This window comes from Zeus faber, assembly GCF_960531495.2.
Source record: "Zeus faber genome assembly, chromosome: 4".
In the NCBI taxonomy this organism is placed as follows: Eukaryota; Metazoa; Chordata; class Actinopteri; order Zeiformes; family Zeidae; genus Zeus; species Zeus faber.
This window is the reverse complement of record NC_137191.1, coordinates 20022550-20046301: the sequence shown is the minus strand read 5'-3', so window position 1 is coordinate 20046301 and position 23752 is coordinate 20022550. Positions and strand designations below refer to the sequence as shown.

General features: G+C 43.8%; 3 protein-coding genes across 4 annotated transcripts; 2 read left to right on the top strand and 1 right to left on the bottom strand.

Moving 5' to 3' along the window:
- Nucleotides 1-1267: 1267 nt before the first annotated feature.
- glb1 (galactosidase, beta 1) lies at nucleotides 1268-9151 on the bottom strand. The gene is made up of 16 exons (XM_079999681.1): nucleotides 9073-9151; nucleotides 8276-8445; nucleotides 6553-6703; nucleotides 5587-5647; nucleotides 5402-5496; nucleotides 5110-5290; nucleotides 4721-4779; nucleotides 4502-4623; nucleotides 4293-4333; nucleotides 4093-4205; nucleotides 3899-3973; nucleotides 3479-3568; nucleotides 3257-3370; nucleotides 2959-3090; nucleotides 2486-2725; nucleotides 1268-2085 (listed from the first exon to the last, which is right to left on the bottom strand). The coding sequence occupies exons 1-16, from the start codon at nucleotides 9130-9132 to the stop codon at nucleotides 1837-1839; spliced, it is 1953 nt and encodes a 650-aa protein (XP_079855807.1). The 5' UTR covers nucleotides 9133-9151; the 3' UTR covers nucleotides 1268-1836.
- Nucleotides 9152-9261: 110 nt separating this feature from the next.
- Nucleotides 9262-12857, top strand: ccdc86 (coiled-coil domain containing 86). Of its 2 annotated transcripts, XR_013844123.1 has the most exons (6): nucleotides 9262-9405; nucleotides 9997-10671; nucleotides 11011-11107; nucleotides 11668-11797; nucleotides 11882-11956; nucleotides 12601-12663. XR_013844123.1 is itself a non-coding variant. In XM_079999199.1 (5 exons), the coding sequence occupies exons 2-5, from the start codon at nucleotides 10184-10186 to the stop codon at nucleotides 12724-12726; spliced, it is 819 nt and encodes a 272-aa protein (XP_079855325.1). In that variant the 5' UTR covers nucleotides 9321-9405; nucleotides 9997-10183; the 3' UTR covers nucleotides 12727-12857. The 2 variants fall into 2 exon arrangements, 1 of the variants encoding a protein (XP_079855325.1); XM_079999199.1 differs by lacking the exon at nucleotides 11011-11107 and having other exon boundaries at nucleotides 9321-9405; nucleotides 12601-12857.
- A 3080-nt stretch (nucleotides 12858-15937) lies between these two features.
- Nucleotides 15938-19534, top strand: serpinb1 (serpin peptidase inhibitor, clade B (ovalbumin), member 1). The gene is made up of 7 exons (XM_079998457.1): nucleotides 15938-16142; nucleotides 16745-16933; nucleotides 17919-18053; nucleotides 18130-18247; nucleotides 18325-18467; nucleotides 18634-18801; nucleotides 19077-19534. The coding sequence occupies exons 2-7, from the start codon at nucleotides 16766-16768 to the stop codon at nucleotides 19476-19478; spliced, it is 1134 nt and encodes a 377-aa protein (XP_079854583.1). The 5' UTR covers nucleotides 15938-16142; nucleotides 16745-16765; the 3' UTR covers nucleotides 19479-19534.
- Nucleotides 19535-23752: the final 4218 nt, after the last annotated feature.

The following is a 23752-nucleotide window of genomic DNA, read 5'->3' as shown; positions in this document are numbered from 1 at the left end:
CATAACTATGACAGGAAGAGGCCACATGCCAAATTGCTGTTCCAGTTTTCCTAGACCTGATTTACTGATTAAAGTTTCTGTTTTCCGTGTAAATGTTGTTTGGTTCTATGTTTAATTGTCTCATCCGTGGTGCATCTCCCCCTCTTGGAGTAGTGATCAGATGTTTATAGACCCAAACATGGTAAAATAGTTCTCAAAAGAGTGGGATTGGTGGTGGCTCTGTATAACAAAATAAAAAAAAAAGGAAGGAGCCAGCGTCAGGACAGAGAGGTGGCAGGTGGTGGTGCCAAAGGGCTGACCGAAGGATGTGCTTAGTTTCCATCATGGTGCACCAGGAGTAGGGCACTTTGGCGTCAATAAAACGCTAAATAGAGTGCGACAATGGTTCTTGCGGCACATGTAGCGGGATGTGGAAGCCTATTGTCAAAGATGTGATCCCTGTGTTGCTCGCAAGGGCCCTAAAGGCCAAAGTAGAGCACCGCTACAGCAACATCAGGTTGGGGATCCAATGGACCGAGTGGCTGTTGACATACTAGGCCCTTTTCTTTGCACACCATGTGAAAATCGCTATGTAGTGGTGGCGCTGGATTACTTTACAAAATGGCCAGAGGCTGTTGGGGTTCCTGATCAGGTGACGGCTACTGTCTGAGGTACTTATTGATGGGATGTTCACTTGCTTCGGAGTCCCAGCTGAACTACATTCCGATCAGGGAAGGAATTTTGAGGCCCAGCTGTTCAAGGAAATGTGCAGTGTAATGCTGGGCATAAGTTCCTGTTTATCCATTGTTGTTTTGCAATGTTTTATTGAGGGAGGTGTTCACCGTAGTGGGTAATTGGCTTGGAAGTTCTTCCCGGGGCAGGATAATTGGGGGTTAAGTGGAAGTGTGTCTGGGCGGAAGGAGAGAGACGCAACGCAAGTAGAGAGCCCGCTAGTTAGCCAGCCTGAGGACACCTCAACCTCGGGTTAGCTGTTGCTGCGGCAAGGTAATAAAACCAGGCTTAGTTGAGCTATCGAACACATCATCATCTCATCGCCGTTCTTCTCCACCCGTTCAGTTACCCTGCAACATTACTCATATATACACACACACACACACACACACACTTCGAGTTCCATTCCAGTTCCTCAGTTTGTGTACACTCACCATTCCAATATCCAAAATGTGTTCCTTCTGGAAACAACCCTCTTGGCACTCAGGTTCCTATACACATTAGGAGTCACAAGCATTATAAAAGCATCATAACCTTTAATCAACCATTTGGCACTTACAAACAAAAACATTCACCATTAAAAACAAAATCAACATTATAAATGTAAACGTACAGTATAAATCAGCGGTCCCAAAGTGCTTGAGGAAGACAGATCAATACTCATGTCTGATGGATGGTTTCATCTACTCATCCATTTGTGATTTCCAGGAAGAAAAAAACCAAAACAAACATATGTTCTTGGTACGTTTCAAACATCAGTACTCTCTTCAGATGAACAACGACAAACGCGTTCACTGACCCGTTCCGAATCGCTGAGGTATATGGCGTATATGGCAGATTAAGGAAAGAAATATTACAACTTCAGTATTGTGTTCAGTGGGTCACAGTGAATCATAAATGTTAAAGACAACAAGGTTTCTTGGCAATTTTTAACTGACCCGGTTATTTCAGGATAAGATCAGAAGGCAAAGCATATTTAAGGCCGATGGCAACGCAAATCATCCTACTATTTCAGCCAACCTTGCATTTGCCATCAAACATTACGAAAAGCCAGGTCATTCTGATTTGAGATTGTACATCAAGGAAAAGTGCAAATTGGTCCATTTGTGCAAATCTGAGTGAAGATTATTTGATGTCCCCTTTAATGAACAGTTGTGTCTTATGGCCATGGTGCACTGTGCCGTTGAGGACGGGGGTGTCCGTAAACTCAATGAAGCAGGGCCCCGCGAAGCAGGGAGCCCCTTCCAGCTCCAGCACCGTCACATTGTTGGGTAGAGATGTGCTCAGGAGGCTGGCGGGCACAAAAAGGGTCACCTGAGGTCCTCGGATGGGCCAGTAACGCCCCAAGTTGAAGCCATTGATCCAAACCTGGCCCTAAATATGAATGAAGGAAAAACATCGGCTGTAAACACTTAAGGCAGGTCAGCGTATTGGACTTTAGAGCACTGCTCTGATTTGGTGAAATGACAAAACCACCCAGTTAATGATTATTACCAAATTATTACCAAAACAGAAAACGATAACAAGGGCCATACATTTCTTTAAAACAACATTTTACAAAAACATAATAATGTATGATTAAATACAAAGCATTTGCTTGAGTCACTTTATCCAATGTGAACCTTGGCTTATCCTTTTTTATTTTTTAGACAATGAAGCACACTATTTGCCTGGAAATCCAGGGATGCACAGACATACAGGCTTTATTTGTAAAACAACAAAAAAAGAATGCTGTTCTTATGAACTACCTATAGAGCTATAATGATTAACATGCCTTTCTCCAGCCAGGGAACTGAATGTAGGTGTCCTGGGGCAGGTCCGGAATGCCATCGGGAATCAGAAAGCTGCCCCCGTAGAACGCTGGCATAGACCAGGGGGCGGGTGGAGGAGGATCCATCGCTGGAGGTTTGGTTTCCCAGAAGAGGCCCTGGCTGACTGCTTCATCGATGCTCAGGCTGTAGATAGTCCAGTCAGTGAGCACGTCCTTACCCAGAGTTAGGTTGGACACCAAGCCCTGTGCGGTAGACAGTGGATTAGGAATATAATTCAATTCGGCATTCCCACGTGTCTTCGACTCTGATGTGAAGTGAAGTTTTATGTCACAAAGTCAATTGCTCTTGTGCGGTTTTATATGTTGGGAAATACAATTTGCAAAACAGGGGACACGAGTTTCATCATTCATGTGTCATAGTACCTGCATTTGAAATACAGCTTAAAACAAAGCATCAGGTTTTACTGGGAACAAACCTTAAAGTCATTGATGTCTCGTCCATAGTTGATTCGGCCCATGTTTTCAACCAGTATATCCACCTGACTTCCAGACTTTCCTGTTATGTTGACAGTTAAGGCCTTGTTCCTTTCCAGGATTCCCACTGCCACCTTCAAAATAAACAGAACAAAGGAAGGAAGTTAAACTGGTCCCAAACCAAACACACCCTTTCAAATGGATTGGTAGGGTGTTTACAATTTCACCCAATCAACCAAAGAACATGGTTGGCGTATCTTTGCTAATGAGTCACATGAGTGTTGAGATTGGTGAAATCACCCCATTCACTGACACGTAGCCTCTGTCGTGGACTCCGTTGAGCGGAGAAGACAGAGGAGTTGGTGAGCTGCAGTCCACAGGAAGCTTGGTTCTGTACAGAACAAACCCAAAGGCCTAGAGGAAAGTGAAAGAGATACCTCCTCATACAACCAAATAAAAAACAGAAATATAATTATAATTATATAGTTACTGAACTTCTTGGTTTAAAACATAAAGGAATACCTGTTTCAGTTCAATGAAAGTCAGAGGATACATGCTTTTGACGGGTCCCGAGAAAGACAGTTCTTCTACGCTGTCTGTGACTGTCTGAAGCTGAAGGGATTTGAAGACAATTTCACATAATATTATGAAAAAATATACTATTACAATATTATAAATGTAATATTCACCAATTAAAAGGGGTTATTTCCTAACATAACCTCTCACTAGTCCAAAACCCTCTTTTAATATATAAAAAATATATATATTGGTGAATCCTTTTCACAATTTACAATTCACTAAAGGTAGATTGTAGTTGACAGTTGCTTTTGAATTGATCCGGATTTAAATAATATTATTAATAAAATAAAAAATTATATATATGCATATCTATTTACAAAATATTTATCTAGAGAGATACTGCAGTTTCAAATGACAACCAACCTTCTTCATTTGCAGGGCTCCATACGCATATTTTGGAGTTGATGGCGGTGCCAGTCCTTCCGGTACTTTACGATACTGTTGGCACAGGGAACAACTGCTTTACCAGATTGAAACCACCGTGTCGTTAACAATAAGTATTTAAAACTGCTAATTTCACGTGGTTTTTACATGCAGCTCGAGCTCATCTGACATACCATTTTAATCACTTCTCGAATGGCAAAGTACTTGTCCGTCAGGTCTCCTGCCTCCGTGAGAGGAGCGTCGTAGTCGTAGCTGGTGGGCTGTGGGGAAAAGGGGTTATTGGCACCTGAGGAGGAGACCAAAGCAGCGTGTGAGGTGATACCGGCGATCGCCCAATCTTCCCACCGTCCCGTTTGCGTTTGTGTACACTCACCATTCCAATATCCAAAATTTGTTCCTCCAATGAACATATACCTGCACGGAGATATGTGACAGAGTGTTGGGGGTTGGGTGCAGAATTTCAAATAGGCTTACGAGTTATCATGAAAAAAATAAATAAAAGTTTGGTTTCTGGGGCAGTTATTGTGTATTGACTGTGGCCACGGGTAAAAATCGAACAAAACAAGAAGTGTGTAAACCTACATGTTGACGTTTGCTCTTAGGGCCAGAATCTCATTCAGGGACTTTGTCACAATGGCAGTTGACACCACCGAGTGGGGGTTGCCCCAGTTGTCCAGCCAGCCGGTGTAGAACTCAGAGTTCACCTGGAAGGCGGCGGGACACAGTTTCAGGTCGTTAGGTCATGAACAGGGAACCCGTCGGCCCGTTGGAGATCAAAAATGTTTTGTGAGAAATACAAACCAAAGGTCCATGAGGTTCAGCGGATCTCTGAGCTTCGAACGCAGCACTTGTGTTCCCACCTCATAAAGAGGAACGAGACGAAACTCAGGACAGAACGGCTCGAGTTTGAAAAAAGATATATGACTCTACTTTGAGACGTCTAAATTGTGATGGTGAGTCAACGCAGTGAAAAGCAGGGAAATTACGGCTTTAGAAACTTTGTACTGTGAGACGTGTGATCACATGCTTGTTTTACAGTTCACACACAACTCCTAAACGCCCTCTTCAACTGACCAATAAAGACACAAATTACGACCGCAGCGAGTCGGTGTGAGTAACAAATTCAAATACCTAGTCAAAACAGGGGCAAGTTATCTTATACATTCCAGACATGAGAGGCTGAGATCTACCGGGTCCGAAGTCGACGGTGGCATAGAGCCCCTGGATGGAGCCGCACTTGAGGTATCCGACCCCGGCCCCGTCCGTGGTGAACAGCACCGCCTGGTCCCCGAGGTGCGAGCGGAACAGCTTGGCCAGGGAACGCAGGTAGTCGTAGTCACAAGCAAAGTAGCTGCCATATTCATTCTCCACCTATCCGGGCTCAATTTTTCACGTGATAAGTTAATGCTGCTACAGGAGTACACCTAAATGTTGTGAAATACAAATTCTGTTTCCTGGATGTTGATAACTAAAGCTTCTTGCCTGGATGGTGATAATCGGGCCTCCATTCTGATAGAGGAAAGGCTTCATCATCGGCAATACCTTGCCCATCCAGCGATCCACTGCTTTCATGTAATCTGAAAAAAACCAAAAAGGTGTCGTCATTGGTACACCACCCAACTGAAGCAATATTTTTTGCGCGGTTTAATTCCTATTTATTTTCGTACCTGGATCTGAAGAGCGCAGCACAATGTCTTTCTTGGTGAGAAGCCAGGCTGGCAAGCCACCCTACGTTACACAAATGTTAAACACGGTGGATCAGTTTTTTTTAAGTATAACTTTTTTTTACAGTTGCAATTATCAGATGTACATAAGCTACTTCTCACTGTGCATCGAGCCTGCAGTAGATTAATATATCCATATTATACTTTTCAATTGGATTTAGCAAAAAGGACATACTCGTATATTTAGCTATAACTCCTAATATAATCATATAGCTAGAACAGCACAATATAAATGCAGTCTGTTTTGTTGAGATCTATGCGTATCATATGTGAAGTTAATGTTCCGATGGAAGGCCTATTAAAGTTCTGAATGGTGAAATTTGCGACTTCTCTGCATTCATTGACGAGACTTGCGTGATAAACAGTCAATAGACTCATAAATGTGGAATTCTGTTTTTTTATGTTATTCCATGCACCCAGAGTTGGTAATTGATATTTGGACTTTAAATTTCATTTTTTTCTCGTAAATGTATAACTTTTTTTTCCTCAAAATATTTGTTTTACAATGTTAGCAGTTGCTTACAATTGCAAAAGGTACATTTTGTCGAAGTGTTACTGATTCTCTCCTACTGTGGACGCAACAGGCAGCAAACGTCAGATCAGATCTTTCGTTCGATCGTCAGCACACAGGAAGGCTGCCGTGTTGATAGTCAAGAAGCTACGAGAAGCCACGCACGCCAATAAGAGGAGTCGCTACTGTGGTAACTGAGCAATTCTGGTGAATTAAGAATTAGGATCTAGTTCCAAATCGGAATGCATGATCAATAACCAGCCCTGTTGATGGAAGTCCCAACTAAAACATTTCATTGTTATAGATATGTTTGACGGTTCCATATTTTCAGTATTTGTCTTCATAGAATAATGAACCCTTCACATACAGGAGTTACATTTACCGAATCGCTCTCTCACCATATCCCACTCTCCACATATGTAGGGACCGGGTCTGAGAATGACCAGCAGGCCAATGTCTTGGGCCAGCTGAAGAAAGTGCTCTACGTCTTTTTCTCCGCTGAAATCGAACCGATTAGGAGATAGCTCATGGTAGTTCCAGGGAATGTACCTTCAAGGAAAACAAAAAAGCACATTGAAGTCCTAGGTCCCATTGATCTTTTGGACTGTGGCCGATAATAATAATGGCTCTTATTGAGATATACACCGATCAGCCACAACAATAAAACTACCACTAATATTGTGTAGGTCCCCTTTGTGCCGCCAAAACAGCTCTGACCCATCGAAGCGCTCCACAAGACCTCTGAAGGTGTCCTGTGGTATCTGGCACCAAGACATTAGCAGCAGATCCTTTAGGTCCTGTGATGCAGAGTTCAGACTACGTGATTCTGGGCTGATTTTCTGCTCACTGACAGATTTTTGGAGATGGCCGAACAAAGCCCCAGACTGGAGGAAAATTATAGCCTGCTTGTCGTGAGCGACAAGCGTGTGGTGTGAACTGCTCGAGACGTGATCCGATATTCCTCAAACCATTCCTGAACTATTTTTACAGTGTGGCGAGGTGCAGTATCCTGGTGAAAGAGGCCTCTGTCATCAGGGAATACCGTTGCCATGAAGGTGTGTACTTGGTCTGCAACGATGTTCAGTGAGGTGGTACTCGTCAAAGTAACATCCACATGAATGCCAGAACCCAAGGTTTCCCAGCAGAACATTACCCAGAGCATCACACTGCCTCTGCAGGCTTTCCTTCTTCCCATAGTGCATCCTGGTGCCATCTCTACCTCAAACGACACACACGCACAGGGCCACCCACATGATGTAAGAGAAAACGTGATTCATCAGACCAGGCCACCTTCTTCCTTTGCTCCATGGTCCAGTTCTGACGCTCACCTGCCCATTGTAGGCGCTTTCGGCAGTGGACAGGGGTCAGCATGGACACTCTGACCGTGTGGCTACGCAGCCCCATACACAACAAGCTGCGATGCACTGTGTGTTCTTTCTATCATAGCAGCTTTACCATTTTCACCAATTTGTGCGACAGTAGCTCTTCTGTGGGATCGGACCAGACAGGCTAGACTTCACTCCCCACGTACATCATTGAGCCTTGGGCGCCCATGACCCTGTCGCTGGTTCAGTGGTTGTCCTTCCTTGGACCACTTTTGGTAGTGGTACTTACCACTGCATACATTGGAGATGCTCTGATCCAGTCGTCTAGCCATCACAATTTGGTCCTTGTCAAAGTCGCTCAGATCGTTACGCTTGCCCATTTTTCCTGCTTCCAACACATCAACTTCAAGAATTGACTGTTCACTTGCTGCCTTATTATATCCCACACCTTGACAGGTGCCATTGGAACAAGATGAGCAATGTTATTCACTTCACCTGTCAATGGTTTTAATGTTGTGCCTGATCAGTGTGTGTGTGTGTATATATATATATATATATATAATTTTTTTTTTTTTCTATTTTTATGTCTTATTGTGCTATTATTGTGTTATTTATCTGCTACGTAGCTACCCTGTGCCTTCGTCATAAGAATTTCAGTGTCCAGTTGACCTTGGGTTTTTCCTGTGCATCTGACAAAAAAAACTTGACTTTGATAATCTTATTACAGTACACAAAACATATTGATTAATAAAACCTGCCATGAAACATTCAGACAACGCACAAAAGGTAAACCTACGTCTGAATGGCATTCAGTCCGGCCATGTACATCTTGAGCAGACGATCTTTCCAGTAGACTCTTGGGATTCTGTTGTAGTGGATGCTCCCGGATATGTAGCGAAACTCCTTCCCATCCTTCAGAAAGCAGTCGTTCTTGTAGTCCACACTGAACGAGTGTGGCGCTGCAAACTGATAAAAGAAAAACATTTGGGGGGGGGGGGATCAGTGCTTAATGCTTATACAATAGATCGGTGGTACCCGGACGAGAAGAATATTTCAAGTTGTGGATCATCTTTGTCTGCATGTGTGTGTGTGTGTTTTTTTTGGCAAACAGGCGGAACCCCAGAACTACTCCCCACACTACGTTCACTTCAAATTCCTGTGAGAGACAAGGAATAGCCTGTTTTCAAGGACACAGAATTTTTTTTACCCGATTGTATCGGATGGGATGTAACCATTTTATCTACAAAATACCGGTTTATGATTTTTTTTTTTAGTTTTTTCCATAGACCCACAGCTGAGAAACACAATGTAAGACGTGATGCGAGGGCAATCATTAACTCTTACATTACAACAGCCGTTTCACCTGACTTTATAACCCTTGGTCAAGATGCACAGGCCAGTTAAAACACGTTTTATGACAAAGTGGTGGCATCTCAGGTGTCATATGATTATACTTTCACCACCCTGAAAACCATAAACTCAAAAGCCTTACATTTATCCCGATTTAAGCGCATCGCGATGCAAAACAATAAGTCGAAGTTGAACATAACACCCCCAGGAGATTACGAGTTCTTAAAACCCGCTGTCACTTACCGAATTTCCGAGGAGCGAGAACAGCAGGGCTCCAACTGGAAAGAAGGGCGTGAGCGTCATGCTTTGGACCGAGCCCGTACACCCGCTGCGATTAAAACAAAAGATGGAAAAGGAGACGCAGCGCAAGGCGGCGGCACGCCGCGGCCGGTCAATGATTTACGGAAGTAAAGTCATGTGACGCGGTTGCTGTGGGAGTTCCGCACACGACAGATAGCGTGGCCGTGTCACGTGTTTTTTTTTTTTTTGTTGTTTGTTTGTTTTGTTAATGTTCGGCTCTGCTGCGCCCCGAACGTACGCGAAGCAAGGGGTGACGCGTCGATATCTGGCTTTCATGTAATGTTTTTCACGTTACGTTAATTCATTTAAGAAAAAATATTGTGTTCGTTTATTTTGGCGTTTGTATTCATTTTTACGTTCGATTCAATCGTTGTTGTAATGCTCGGGGAGACAGTTGTTGTTTTTTTTCTTCCCAACCCCGTGTTTGTTTCTGTGCACTGCTGATTTTCCACTGGCGTTGCTTGTATAACTTCGTCCGAAAAACCCGGAAGCTTTGCTCAAGTTAAATAAAAACAAGAGGCGGTAAATAACCTAGCTTTATAAAGAAACGCTTCAGTGTTATTATTATTATTATTTATTTTTTATTGTATTTACATTTTTAGTTATTTTGCCGTTACAATTGTAGTGGACGCATATTCTACTGTGTATTGTTGTAAACAGAGCCCGAATCCGCCCGCTGTTTTTTTCCACTACTCGTGTGTTTGTATGGTTTTGAGCAATAACTTTTTTTTTTAAGGCAGTGTGTCAATGTTTTGACCACAAAGACTTGATGTTATTTCCTCCCAAATATGCCACACACACACACACACACACACACACACACACACACACACACACATTTAATTTCCTTATTTTTTTGTGGCGTAGTGTCCCTCCCGGACAGCGGGTGGCGCTGGTCACGACCCCTCGCCCTGCGAACAGGAAGTGGAGCGGACACACGTGCGGGTACGTAGCCCGTTGAGCTTCACGACAGCTGCCGTGTAGTTCGACCTGCTGTCGTTACATCGCACCTGCGTCACGCCGGCGTCCCTTTCACACCCAGCGGGACAACAACATGCGCGGCAAGGAAAAGGTTTCGCCGAACGAGGGGGCCGAACAGAGCCCAGAGGAGTCCCCGCCGCTGGTCACCCGGACCCGCAGCGGCCGCAAGGTCCGCGCTCCGGCCGCCCGGCTCGGCTCCCAGGTGGCGGCTCCGGCCAAGACGCCCACGCGCAGGACGCGGAAGTCTGCGCTTCCCGAAGAACACCCGGAAGTAAACGCGGACGCTGCTGTTCCCCCAGAGGAGGCCGCGTGGGCCGTCCGTGGGGGGGGGTCCGAGAACGAAAGAACCGCACCATGCCCAGAACCGGTGGACACAGGCGACGCCGACTGTGTCATGCGCGGCGTCGACGGCTCGGCGAGCCCGACGCCGCGGGAGACTGCGCCCACGCTCCCGAGTAAAAAGACGCCGAAGAACCCTACCTCCGGGTCCAAGCCACCCCCTCTTATCCCGCTGGGGAAGCCCAAGTCCGGACGGATCTGGAAGGACCGCAACAAACAACGGTGAGGTCAAGTTGCTAATAATACTAATAATGATGATGACAATAATCATTATAATAATAGCTTTATAAGCTATAAAAGCAACAGTGTTCAGATCATGAATTTAAAAGGAACGTTAATAAGCAGGAATTTAATTCATTCATTAAGTTGTAAAAGCGGATAAAGCTACAATAAAAAGATAAGTAAATGCAATACAATAAGAAATAGAAAAAATGGAAAACAAAATAAGTAAAAAATAAAATAGTTAAAGAAAGTGGTCGACATCAAAGCAGATGTATAAAAGTGGGTTTTTGAGAAGTGACTTAAAAGAAGGGACTGACTCTGCTAGCCGTATCTCCCCAGGCAGCTCGTCCCAAATTCGGGGGGCCCTGAGAGAAAAGGCACGACCACCTTGAATTTTAAGTCTAGACTTTGGAACAGCCCGATGTTTGTTGTTGCGGTAAGTCGTCCCAGTTGTTTAATGTTTTTGCATTATGCATGATCTATATATGCTGTTTCCATTGCCAGGGTTGGTGGCAGGGTCCGCCACCAACCCTGCAAGAATGCACTGATTCGGGTACACGCAAAAGGTGAAAGGCAGCCACGTTGAAATTGATAAGATTCAAGATTCAAGAGGTTTATTTGTCACATACATATACATACTTTCATACATATATGCAGTCAAATGTCAATGTAACGCACCCGGTGATTACACACAATATTATGATAAACCACCGTAGCGAGTTGTGGTTTGTATTGGAAACTCTTGATACAGTTGAAGATTCACTATAAAGAACAGCACGCTCATCAGAAGAAATATCCCCATCACCTCAAGTGACCAAGAAAAAAAACAACAATTAATTGGATGATCAGACCGCAAACTAACCACCTATACCGATCAGTAAATGTTACAGCCCGAGAGGTTGGAATAGGTTTGGTACTGGTCGTGAAAAAGTGGTTGCCCTCCATATTTACCTTCTGCCTTGGCTTGAAGTATTCATATTTTTGTTCCTCTTCCAGGTTCTCTGCCTTGCTCAGGGACAAGCCGCTGTGTTCTTCTTGGGAGAAAAAGATGGAGGCCAAGCGAGAAAAGGAGCTGGTCAAAAGTTACTCCCTTGAACTTAAAGGGCAGAAAGCCAAAGAGAAAGAGGTATGCTACAATACACTCTACGCCTTTGTTCTAGAAAAGTGTCCGTACTCTTTTCTAATCGTGTATATCTTTCCCTTATAATAGGATAAGCGGAAACGACGAGAAGAGAACTTGAAGCGACGGGCTGAGAATGAACGCAAGGCTGAGATTGTGCAAGTGGTATGTAAAGTGAATTTGCATGCACAAATAGAGAAACACAACCTTAAGGGCTGTGGCCTGCACTTTTTCCATTAGACATCAGAATTAACTGGTCTCACAATTTATTGCAAAAGTGAACAACTTTTTATATCAGCACACTCAAATGTGTGGACCACAAAAACATTCTTCTTAAAAGAAAGGATTGAGAACCAGCTGTTACAAATATTAAATGGTTTTTATTAGTGCTTCTAGGTTTTCTTTTTCTGCAAAGTCTGCAAATCTTCAAAAAGCAAGTAAACGAGAAGCATTGTTATGAAACCCACATTTGACCAATCGAAGTTGTCTAGAACCCTAACCACCAAACACATGCTGCCATTTCAGCAGTTAGTTTAACATTGTGAGAATTGCGGTTGGTTTAAAATGTTTGCGTCTTGCCACCTGATGATGGCAGGTTTAATTTCAGCTTTGAAATTAAATGTACTGTTCTCCGGTGGCTGCTTTCCAAACTGCTGACTTTTTTTATTTTGTGCAGAAGAATGCAGTTAATATGAATATATCTCATCATAGAGATTTTTTTATTACCAACATTAGAAGACAAATGTATCGAGATACTTGCTCAAACAAAATCGCTCATTATGTTTCCTTTTGTTTGTTTTCCCTCACAGATCCGCAACACAGCCAAGATAAAGCGAATGAAGAAAAAGCACCTGAGGAAGATCGAGAAGAGGGACACATTGGCTATGCTGCAAAAGTCACAGCCCAAAACTGAAAGCCAGAGGGCAAGGCAGTGATCAGGGTGACCAGTGGAGGGAGAGTTAACATAATGCAACGATTCAGTAGAATTTGTCTGTCAGCAAGTATTTTTGGTACGCAGGATTTAAATAGTTCACCCGATGACAATAAAGATATTCTGGGTTATTCAAATAAATCTGGTTTGTATATTTTTAATTGATGCTGCTCATGTATCTGAAAACTTATTTTTTGTACGCTCATCTATATGGCCATAATAATTTACCGGGCTAAAACAGCTAGGCCTAATATTCCTGTACTAAAAATGATCTGCCATTAGTACACACACTGTCGATTCTTTAAAATATCATGGCATATGGGTCTATTGTTTGACCTGTAAGAAAGGAGGAGTGCTGGAAAATGAGTTGTTTGCATAACACTCAACCTCTAATTGACAAATCCCAACCTAAGGTATCAATGGCATCTCAAGAAATAAATACTATGTTTACATTAATCTATATGTGATATCCAACACCGACAGTTTCCATATCCTTTCTTCTATACTAAACAAAATTATTTCAAGACCGCCATTCTTGCAGCGAGATGTCTCATAAAGCACTTGTTGGCAGCGGTGGGATTCGAACCCACGCCTCCGAAGAGACTGGAGCCTTAATCCAGCGCCTTGGACCGCTCGGCCACGCTACCTGTGTTGCGAGGAGTCAGTGGTCCGATTTGTCCCGGCCCCCTGAACAATACCAGAGACGCATTATGATTATTTTTTTCAGTCTGGCCACGCGAATCCTAGACTAGCCCCTGTCACATAGAACGGAATAATGGCGAAAAGTTTAGGTAAGAGACAAATTGAGTCAGAATGCAGGGTATTTAACCTGCAGTGGTCGAACGATTATTTTTTTGTTCAATGCAAAGAAAAGGCTGTTTGTCTCGTCTGTCAAGGGGCGGCGGCGGTATTCAAACAATACAATCGGCGCCGACACTATGAATCCCGTCACGAAGACAAGTATCATAACTTGCGAGGCCAAATGCGAGCAGACGAACTCCCCAAGCTAAAAAGCGGACTGTTAGCTCAGCGGAATACATTTGTACGCCGAGCTCAGCTGAACCAGTCATCCGTTCGGGTCGCTCAACTGCGGTAAACCTTTCACCGATGGAGAGCTTGTCAAGGAATGTTTGAACGCTGTCGCGGAAGAGGTGTGTCCCCGAGAAGAAAGATGTTTTTTAATGCCGTGGGTCTGTCGCCGAGTACAATCACCAGACGCATTGATGACATCGGGGGTGATGTGTATGCCCCGCTGCAGCAGAAGACGAACGACTTTGACTTTTTTTCATTAGCACTTGCGCGGACGTGCAAGACACTCATTTTTATTCGTGGAGTTAGCGCAAACTCTGAGACGTGCGAGGAGCCGGCAGCCCTCCAAAGTCCCAAACCATGGAAGAGTTGGACCTAGACTGGTCAAAGCTTGCCAGCGTCACGACTGACGGGGCTGCTAGCGCGATGGCACCTCGCGTTTTTAACAGACGTGACAGAAATGCTGAACAGCCTCAACTTGCAGCAACAAGGCCAGGGGGAACTCATTTGCGACGCGTATTCGCACTTAAAAGCATTTGAGGTGACACTTGCGCTGCTTTAGGAACAAGTGAAAAAGCACAACTTCGTCCATCTCCCTGCCACCCCAAAGCCTCTCCGCAGAGAACCCAGCGGCCCCGTTCCCAGCTGAAACGTGTGTGGAAGCACCGGAGATGCTGGAGGCGGAGTTCGGTGCGCGATTCCGGCAACTACATGTTAATGCGAAAGAAATCCGCCTTTTCCAGAACCCCTTTACTGCCGACGTCGACGAAGCCCAGAACTGTGATGTTCTGAAAGACGCATTCAAGCCCAACAGTCTCATTGACTTCTATGCCGCCCTCCCAAACGACACGTACCCTAACATAAAAAAACCCCAAAAAAACACGCAATGAAGATGTTTACACTTTTTGGCAGCACGTATATCTGCGAGCAAACCTTTTCACACATGAAACACCTGAAAACTCCGACGAGATCAAGACTTGACAGATGAACATCTGCACCAGTGTTTGAGTGTTCTGAGGCTGTGACTAGAATGGAACCTGACATTCAACTTCTCACCCGCCAGACGCGGGCCCACGGTTCACGCTGATGAACATACATGGGTCCGCTCACTTTTCTGACTTGAATGAGTCATTCTGAGCAGAAACAAATTGAATCATAATAAAAATCCGCTGGGATAAAATCCACAACCATACTGGTAGTGAAATGTATTGCGCTGTGTAGGTGCTGTATCGCTGAGTTCGGTTTCTCAGCCTGCTTGCTTTGTGGTTTTCACAGGGAAGTCGATGAGAGAGGGCTGCAAGCAGCGGCGTCTACAAGCCTAAAGGAACCTACAAAAGGAAGGAACAAATTAACTTTGAGAGACGGCTCGTATGAGGCATTTGAGTGAGAGATTCTGCTCTGACAACTAAGCTAAACTTTTACCTGTAAGTTAATGTTCAATGGACTTTTTTTTTTTTTCCGTGAAGAACCCAGAGAGGGTTATTTGGTTATTATTTATTTCACAAATAGTGTTATTTATTTCCTGACTTGTTTTCTGTGAAGATCCCAGAGAGGGTTATTTGGTTATTATTTATTTCCTAGATAGTGATATTTATTTCATTGAATACATTTAGGCACCCCTGCGGTCGTCACACTTTTCCTGTCACAAACTGACCCCCATCAGAGAAGGGAAAAGTGATGTGGCCCTCACAGGAAAAAGTTTGGGTACCCCTGCTTTATATCTTCTTAATGGCACACTCATATTCAAAATCAAATCCCAAACACACGTCTGAAGTGACCCGACATACCAGGATCATAAAGTCTAAAATATGACCTCTGTATTTCAAGTGAGAAGTTTATATTCCCATTGACAATTAAGACTAGTGTATATATATTTATAGAATCCAGAATCGCAATTGTGGCGCCGCCCCTTGCGGCCGCCTGGGCGAGCACCTCGTGTCGGCTACGCACATTTTAAGTATGTTTGGAGCTTATTGTGCGTAATCACCGGGTGCCATGACGTTTCACCGCACGCATGTATGACCGTATGTGTATGTATTCGACAAATAACCTCTTGCATCTTGAATCTTACACCGAGTCCGTCTAGGGGAGTAGCCTCTAGCGGCCATTTCCTGAACTGCAGTTTGAAACACTTCCGTACCGGACCACCGGGACCCACCCGCTCCGCTGTCGCGCACCCACGAACTTCCCCCTTTCCCCGCGATGGGGACGCGTCACGTCGCACGGCCGTTAGAACCTGAACACCCTCCCCGCGATTTCCCGACCCGGACTCGCGAATCTTTCCCCCGTTTTCACGCTGTTTTTTTTTTTTTGCTTCACACAGGAGTCGAGCGGGCGCTCCCGTCGCTCCGAGAGGAAGAGGAAATTCAAAGCGCTTCTTCGCCGCACTAGGTAAACGCTCGTGTTTTCGTACGTGCCCGTCTTTTTAAGCGTCCTGCGCTCGGAGTAACGGCGGCACTTCCTCGTACGCGGAAAGAAATTAACGCGTTAAAACAATTAAACGGGCGTTTTCAACTCTTTTCCCCTTTTATAAAGTTATTCTCTGAAAGGTACTGTTTAGACCTCAGCCACAAAAAAATATTATCAAATAACAATCGGTATACAAGGAAAGAGTATTATTATTTTTGTGTTATAATAAACATATTTTGTACTGTAGTAAAATTACATTATTATTATTATTATTATTATCAAATGCAATAGATACAGTCGACCGAGTTAAAACGGGGTTTACAATTTCTATATATTTTCGACTTTGAACGACTTGGAAAACATCCAGATCACATGTGACGTACTAAAGGAAAGAGTCACACATTACGTACACAACAAGTGCACGCAGGTGCGGTCTCGCGTGTCCTGCCTCGTAAAATCCCATCCATGGTAGCATTCCATCATTTGTGTGAATAAAATAGCAAAAAGTTAAAAAGTAGATTGCTTGAAATCTACCTTTTGCATTGTTAAAACATTATTTTGCGTGCGTGCGTGCATGTTGACAGGACCACCACACCCCAGCAGCCATGAGCAGCCTCCTTAGCTCCAACACAGTCTTTGCTCTGGACCTCTTCCGCACCCTGAGCCGAGCTGACCCCGGCAGGAATGTCTTCATCTCCCCGCTCAGCATCAGCGCGGCCATGGCCATGGTCTACCTGGGAGCGAAGGGTGACACCGCAGCGCAGATGGCCAAGGTGGGGCACACACTGACGTAGCCAGGTGCGACCTTTCTCAGCCATCAGAGAATCACCACCTATTTTCCTATTCCTGTTTTCCTGATCTCACAGTTGTTAAAAAAAAAAAAAAAAAAAATACCACGCACCAGAAAGTCCACCCAGGGATTAATCTGGAGAGTATTGTGAAATAGTTCTCAGGTCATAGTGGCGTGAATAAGTGACGTGATAACGATTCATAGATATGGAATCCATGGGGCGGTTTCACAGAAACCGGTGGGCGATAATCGAAAGTAAATCACACTTTTAAAATGCAGTTACCTAAACTGCCTTTCTCAGTCACGGTTTAAAAATGGTCTCAGATTTGACCTAGTCTTGGATTAAAAAAAAAAAAAAAAATCACATTTCCAGAACGGAGATTGGAACTAACCTATTTCTAAGTGAAGTATTGAATTTAACCTGGCCAGAGGCAGGTTTAACTTTGGATGAATGGATGTGGCCTCCGGTTAGACCGGCTCTTTGGCGACTGAGCGACTACAAGCGTTAAAACCGGCTCACCGGTGTGAGCGTACGGTTAGATCAGCACCAAGACCGGACAGAAAGGTGGTTCTAGACGGGAGCTGCCTAGTCCTTAATTACCTTAGTCTCACATCCTAGCCTAGAACTAATTCATCTGAAATTAAGCAACGACTCAGAACGGCATTTAAAAAAAAATCTGGATTCATTTAGGTAGGATTAGTTTAGTCTTGATTTCAATCTTTGAAACCGCCCCCATGTTTGTTCAGGCACGGTAGCCGATAAATCAAGGGTGTGTCTTGAATGTAATTTAAGGTGTAATTACACGTGTACTTTGTCCACACCCTTGTCTCTGGCACACAGTGTCATAGTGTGTACAGGAGTCATAAACCTGACGCTTTACTCTGCCCTTGTTTCAGCTCACCACACACATTTTTCCTGCCTCCGGGTCTAAATACTTGATGTCTCCGTGGCTTTTATTTGTGTGCAGGCCCTTTCGTTCGGCGCTGGAGAAATCCACACTGATTTCCAGACGCTCAATGCTGATATCAACTCACCATCCTCCTCGTACATCTTAAAGCTGGCTAACCGTCTTTATGGGGAGAAGACGGCCAACTTCCTCCCGGTGAATTTCATTTCGCCAAATATTCCCATTGTCGCTGTGGTTGGAGAACGCTTAATGATGTCCGACACTTTCTCAGGGATTTCTGGAAGCCACGGAGGAGTTCTACCAGGCCAACCTGCAGGCGGTTGACTTCATGGGGGCTCCGGAGGAGTGCAGGGCGGAAATCAACAGCTGGGTGGAACATCAGACTCAGAGTGAGAAGAACAACCTTTGACAAACGTCCATGCCTCTAAAATCCGAACTGGTGACTGATTTGTCTCTTTCCCCACAGATAAGATAAAAGATCTTCTAAAGCCAGGCACAGTCAGCCCTAGGACAAGGCTGGCTCTTGTGAATGCCATCTACTTCAAGGGAAGCTGGCTCCATCCCTTTAATGAGGCCAAAACCAAAGAAATGCCCTTTAAAATAAACGGGGTAGCTGGAATATCAATATTTATTGATCAACAATGAATAACAAAATCAGTATAATGTACACAGTACACACTGTACAACGATTGAATAACTATGAACTCACTTTACAACATAGCTGGGGAGGTCGGACGTGGTCAGCTCTGCTGAATGACTGTTGCGTTTATTTCAGAATGAGAGCAAACCCGTCCAGATGATGTACCAGATGAAGAAGCTGCCATTCAACTACATCCCTGAACATGGATTGCAGATCCTGGAGCTCCCCTATATCAATAAGGAGCTCAGTATGTTCATCCTGCTCCCAGAGGAGTCCGTAGGCGGCTCTAACCCACTGCTCAAGGTACAAAGCCGCGTTTCATTGATTATTCAAAAGAGCAGAACAGACATCACTTTGGTTGACTTCTACTTTTCCAAACAAAACTATGCTATGGTGGATAAAATGTGGCAACATTTTGTTAAATAATATTAGTGGACTTACCTTACTAACCCCTCACCATAATTTAACAGTAGGTAAGAGTGGTCAAATAATACTTGAAATGTAAAATCATAGAAATGAGTATGATATAAATTCCTGTGTGTGTGTGTGTGGTTGTTTTTGTCTGTCCAATGCTCCAGCTGGAGAATAAATTGACACGGGAGAAGCTGAACCAATGGACCACGGACATGGACACTGGCTCAGACGTCATAGTCCACCTTCCCAAGTTCAAGCTGGAGGAGGAGTACGAGCTGAACGAGCCCCTGGCCAAACTGGGGATGACGGACGTGTTCTGCGGGGCCAAAGCCGACCTGTCGGGCATGAGCGGCGAGGGAGGATTGTTCCTGTCCACGGTGGCCCACAAGGCCTTTGTGGAGGTGAACGAGGAGGGGACGGAGGCTGCCGCGGCCACTGCCGGCTTGGCGCAATTCTGCATGCTGCGAGAGGAACACTTCATGGCGGACCACCCTTTCCTGTTCTTCATAAGGCACAATAAGACCAATTCCATTCTGTTCCTGGGGAGGTTCTCCTCTCCGCAGTGAAACACACTGTTAGAGATAGATGCTTTAAATTTACATTAAAGAAAGTTCTAAAAATGTACCTTGATGTTGTCTTATTTTCTTGTCTTCTTCTTACGAGTGTGCAAGTCTATTGATAACATTTTCTTCTTTCCAAATTTAAAATAAATACAATAAAATAAAACTGTGCAACCCATCCCAGCAAAAGTAACGCAACACGGAAGTTGAAGTGGCTCTGGCTATGACTTTTAGACGATCCGATATAAGGTTAAAAAAAATCAAGAACCCTGGACATGATGAACAAAATGGTTGATATAAAAAACCATAACAGGGTGAAATACAAGGGTGTCTGTCACAAGACATTTAAAGCTGAACACAACTAGTAAAGGTTTTTTCATCATCTGCACATTGACATAAGCACAATTTCAGTCTGCACATATATACATGCGGTTGATTTGAATGAGTCCTTACAGAAATTGCAAAACTATGGTGCAAATCTGTAACATTCCGATTGAAGGAAGTGGAATCCCTTCAATGTAGATTACTGGCAAGTAGCAGGGTGTGTACAGCTCTGTAAACACCCGTTCATAGGTCAGTGGTGTACGTATGTTAGAGAATTTATATTAGTTGAACAGGAACCAAGTCACCTGCTGCCCTTTGATATAGCAACACTTTCATTGCTGTGACGTAAAAGTTGATTGCTTTTACTCGGCTATTGTGTATTTTGGCTTTTCTTATGAAATTCCACCTTGGGGACCTATACTCAGAAATGTGTGGACCATAACAACATTCTTCTTAAAAGAAAGGATTGAGAACTAGCTGTTACAAATATTAAATGGTTTTAATAAGTGCTTCTAGGTTTTATTTTTTTTGCCAAGTCTGCAAATTGTCAAAAAACACGGGAACAAGAAGCATAGTTATGAATGCCACATCTGACCAATAGAAGATGTTTAGTACCCTAACCACCAAACAAATTCTGCCGTTTCAGCACTTAGTCTAACACAGCTAGTTAGTCTAACACAGCAGTTCCCAACCTTTTTCGACTCACGGCCCACTTGAAAATCTGAAAAAGTGTTGGCCGCACCACATCCGACCAGAAGTAATACGGGAGCCAAACAGTGTGTTCTCAGAGGACGTATATTTTAACAATCATATGCATTGTCATACGTACAGTCCAGTAGCGGTAAAACAAAAAAAGAGGTGGGTTAAAAATAACCTCATATCTATGGAACTTTCGTGTCACGTTCGTAATGTAAAACCAACAATAACAGGAGCACATTAATATGAACTCCCCTCATGAGAAGGCTGATGTTGCGTGGCAGACACCAGATGCTTGATGTCTGGCTTAAGGGACGACAGTCTCAGGCCAAGATCTGGCTCAACAATCGGTTTATTCCTGTATTTCGTCTTCAATGGCACAAACACTGAAAAGCCAGTCTCACAGATACGTCGTCGGGAAAGGCATCACAAATTGCACAGCTCTGTTGGACAGATCGGGATTTGCGTTCTCAGTGCAAATGCATGACGTTTGGATCACTTTCTTCTTGCCCTGATACTCCTTGAGTTTATTATCGAAAAATTCAAGTGGCTTGGACATGTACTGCTGGTGTTCTGTCTCGAGGTGACGGCGCAGTCTCCATGGCTTCAGAGCTTCCTTTGATAAAATCTCGGATCACACCACGCACAGTGGTAACGGTTCATCTTCCGTGCCTGTCCAAAAAAATCCCAATGATAAATATTTAGCGCTATACTTTCTCCGAACCGTGTTTTGCCCATGAATATATGTATGACCGTATGTACTGTATATGTATGTGACAAATAATCTCTTGAACTTGAACTTGATTTTTGCAGCCCACTTGCAATACCCTCATAGGCCCATAGGTTGGGAATTGCTGGTCTGACATCGTGAGACCAGCGAGGGTTTCCCTCACAGACCCGCAACACAGCCAAGATAAAGAGAATGAAGAAAAAGCACCTGAGGAAGATCGAGAAGAGGGACACATTGGCTATGCTGCAAAAGTCACAGCCCAAAACTGAAAGCCAGAGGGCAAGGCAGTGATCAGGGTGACCAGTGGAGGGAGAGTTAACATAATACAACGATTCAGTAGAAATTGTCTGTCAGCGACTATATTTGGTACGCAGGATTTAAATAGTTCACCCGATGACGATAAAGATATTCTGGGTTATTCAAAAAAATCTGGCCTAAATTCTATATTTTTAATTCATGCTGCTCATGTATCTGAAAACTTATTTTTTGTATGCTCATCTATATAGCTATAATATTTTACCGTGCTAAAACAGCTTAATATTCCACCCAGCCTAATATTCCTGTACTTAAAATGATCTGCCATTAGTACACACACTGTCATGAATCCTTATAGAAATTGCAAAGATATGGCGGAAATGTGTACCATTCAAGTTAAAGGAAGTTGAACAGAGAATTTATACTAGTTGAACAGGAACCAAGTCACCTGCTGCCCACTGATACGGCAACACCTTCCGTGTTCCAAGTTCCGTGACGTAAAAGTTGACTGCTTTTACTCAGCTATTGTTTATTTGTGCTTTTCTCATGAAATTCCATCTTGGGGACATATACCTTCACATTACTATATTCCGAAACAAATATCTTTCTACTTGGCTATATTTTTTTAAAAGACCTACATGCATTATTTACTAAAATGGTATTTTTGATTGGTGTTGAATTTCAGTTTTGAGTTTACCAATATCCAGGCAACCAAAACTATCCATCAACATACTTTTAGCCTTTGTAACAGAGGTCAGGGCATTAAGGATGGAATGTGCCCATGCGACTAGATGATATCGTGATTTTTGGTCTATTGAAGGTGTTGATAACAAAAGGCTGTAGCTTGATGGGAAGGGCCATAAAGTATGTAGAAACGGAAGAGGAGACTGGATTTACTGCTCCTCTGAGGATGACAACATCACATGAAAACTTGTTTTCTTCAACTGCTTATACGCAATATACTGTATATACAAAGTCAATAATCACTGGTTAACACAACCAGAAGCAAAAAAAACAAACAAATTCATCCACTAAATCGTTATAGTCAGAGTTATCGTCAAGAACATGAGGATCAGGGGTTTGACACAATTACAGCTGAGACAAGCAACCTAAAGGTTTTGCAATGGTGTATTCTCAATGCAAGGGGTCTGGGAGCCTCGCGGCACGACACAAGGCACCCGATGTGTAGTTGTGCACCTGGTGTGAATGGTAGCATTGATTTACATGGCGGCGAATCTGAAGCGTAGATGCGACGGCAACGTGACGCTGATGTGACGCTGATGTGACGCTCTTGGAAAGCCCCATGGAGAAATGCCTTATCTGTACAAACCTGGAAACAGGAGTGCCAGAAAGCTGAGTGTGGATGGCAAAAGACAAAACTCCAGATTCACTGACACTTACAAAAATAGGCAATTATTTAGAATTAAGAAGCACTAACTAGATAATGCTTGTTCTCGATCATTAGCAAAAGCAATTACTCATGCACCTTATTCACCACTTTTACCATATCAATGTAGGCGCAGAAGCATACTCACGTATATTGTATGTCATGTATAGTGTATATGAAATTTACATTTAGTCGTTTAGCAGACGCTTTTATCCAAAGCGACTTACAATTGTTCAAACACCGACGGACGCAGCCATCAGGAGCAATTAGGGGTTAATTGTCTTGCTCAAGGACACTACAGCATGCTAGCAGGAGGAGCCTGGGATCGAACCAGCAACCTTTAGATCACTAGACCACCAGCTCTACCGCCTGAGCCACCATCCCCCGATTTAACCCTAAATCTGTAGTTTCTTTGCCATGGAGCTGGTGCTGGTGTGAAGGTATTGTGCGTTATTCTCCAAGTGACCATTTACATCATCAATTTTCTAAGGGACACAAGCAATCCACTGTGCTCGGCATGTTGGCATTGTCGCCTGCATTGCAAAGCCACCATACAACATTTTGAAATGGCTGGACGAAACTTGAGTCACCTTTCTGAAAAAAACAATGGGCCAAAAGGAACCATCATGTTGACGTTTGGCTTTACTTGTCAGCACACCCACAAATGTATTAAATACGTTGTTGAAATTAGGGTAGTGGCATGTGGATCTATTGCATTCCATTGACCAAAGCTGTGACTGCCGTGCGGCAAAAATATGTGCTGCAGAACTTCCTTTCCACTTCTAGTGCGGCCCCAACATTAATCAAGATACATCCAGTAACGCCCAGAAATAAACCTCCCTCATGTGAAACGCCTCAAATTCTGGAGGTGTAGACAAAGAGTCGGTT

Bases quoted from the DNA above. Each gene is read 5' to 3' on its own strand.
- glb1 (XM_079999681.1), bottom strand. From the start codon at position 9,132: ATGACGCTCACGCCCTTCTTTCCAGTTGGAGCCCTGCTGTTCTCGCTC. The intron at 4,206-4,292 runs GTGAGTGTACAC...TCTCCTCCTCAG, and splicing joins AAATTTTGGATATTGGAATG to GTGCCAATAACCCCTTTTCC. The intron at 3,974-4,092 runs GTATGTCAGATG...CTGTGCCAACAG, and splicing joins TTCGAGAAGTGATTAAAATG to TATCGTAAAGTACCGGAAGG.
- ccdc86 (XM_079999199.1), top strand. From the start codon at position 10,184: ATGCGCGGCAAGGAAAAGGTTTCGCCGAACGAGGGGGCCGAACAGAGC. The intron at 10,672-11,667 runs GTGAGGTCAAGT...TTCCTCTTCCAG, and splicing joins AAGGACCGCAACAAACAACG to GTTCTCTGCCTTGCTCAGGG. The intron at 11,798-11,881 runs GTATGCTACAAT...CCCTTATAATAG, and splicing joins AGAAAGCCAAAGAGAAAGAG to GATAAGCGGAAACGACGAGA.
- serpinb1 (XM_079998457.1), top strand. From the start codon at position 16,766: ATGAGCAGCCTCCTTAGCTCCAACACAGTCTTTGCTCTGGACCTCTTC. The intron at 18,248-18,324 runs GTGAGAAGAACA...CTTTCCCCACAG, and splicing joins GGTGGAACATCAGACTCAGA to ATAAGATAAAAGATCTTCTA. The intron at 18,802-19,076 runs GTACAAAGCCGC...CCAATGCTCCAG, and splicing joins GCTCTAACCCACTGCTCAAG to CTGGAGAATAAATTGACACG.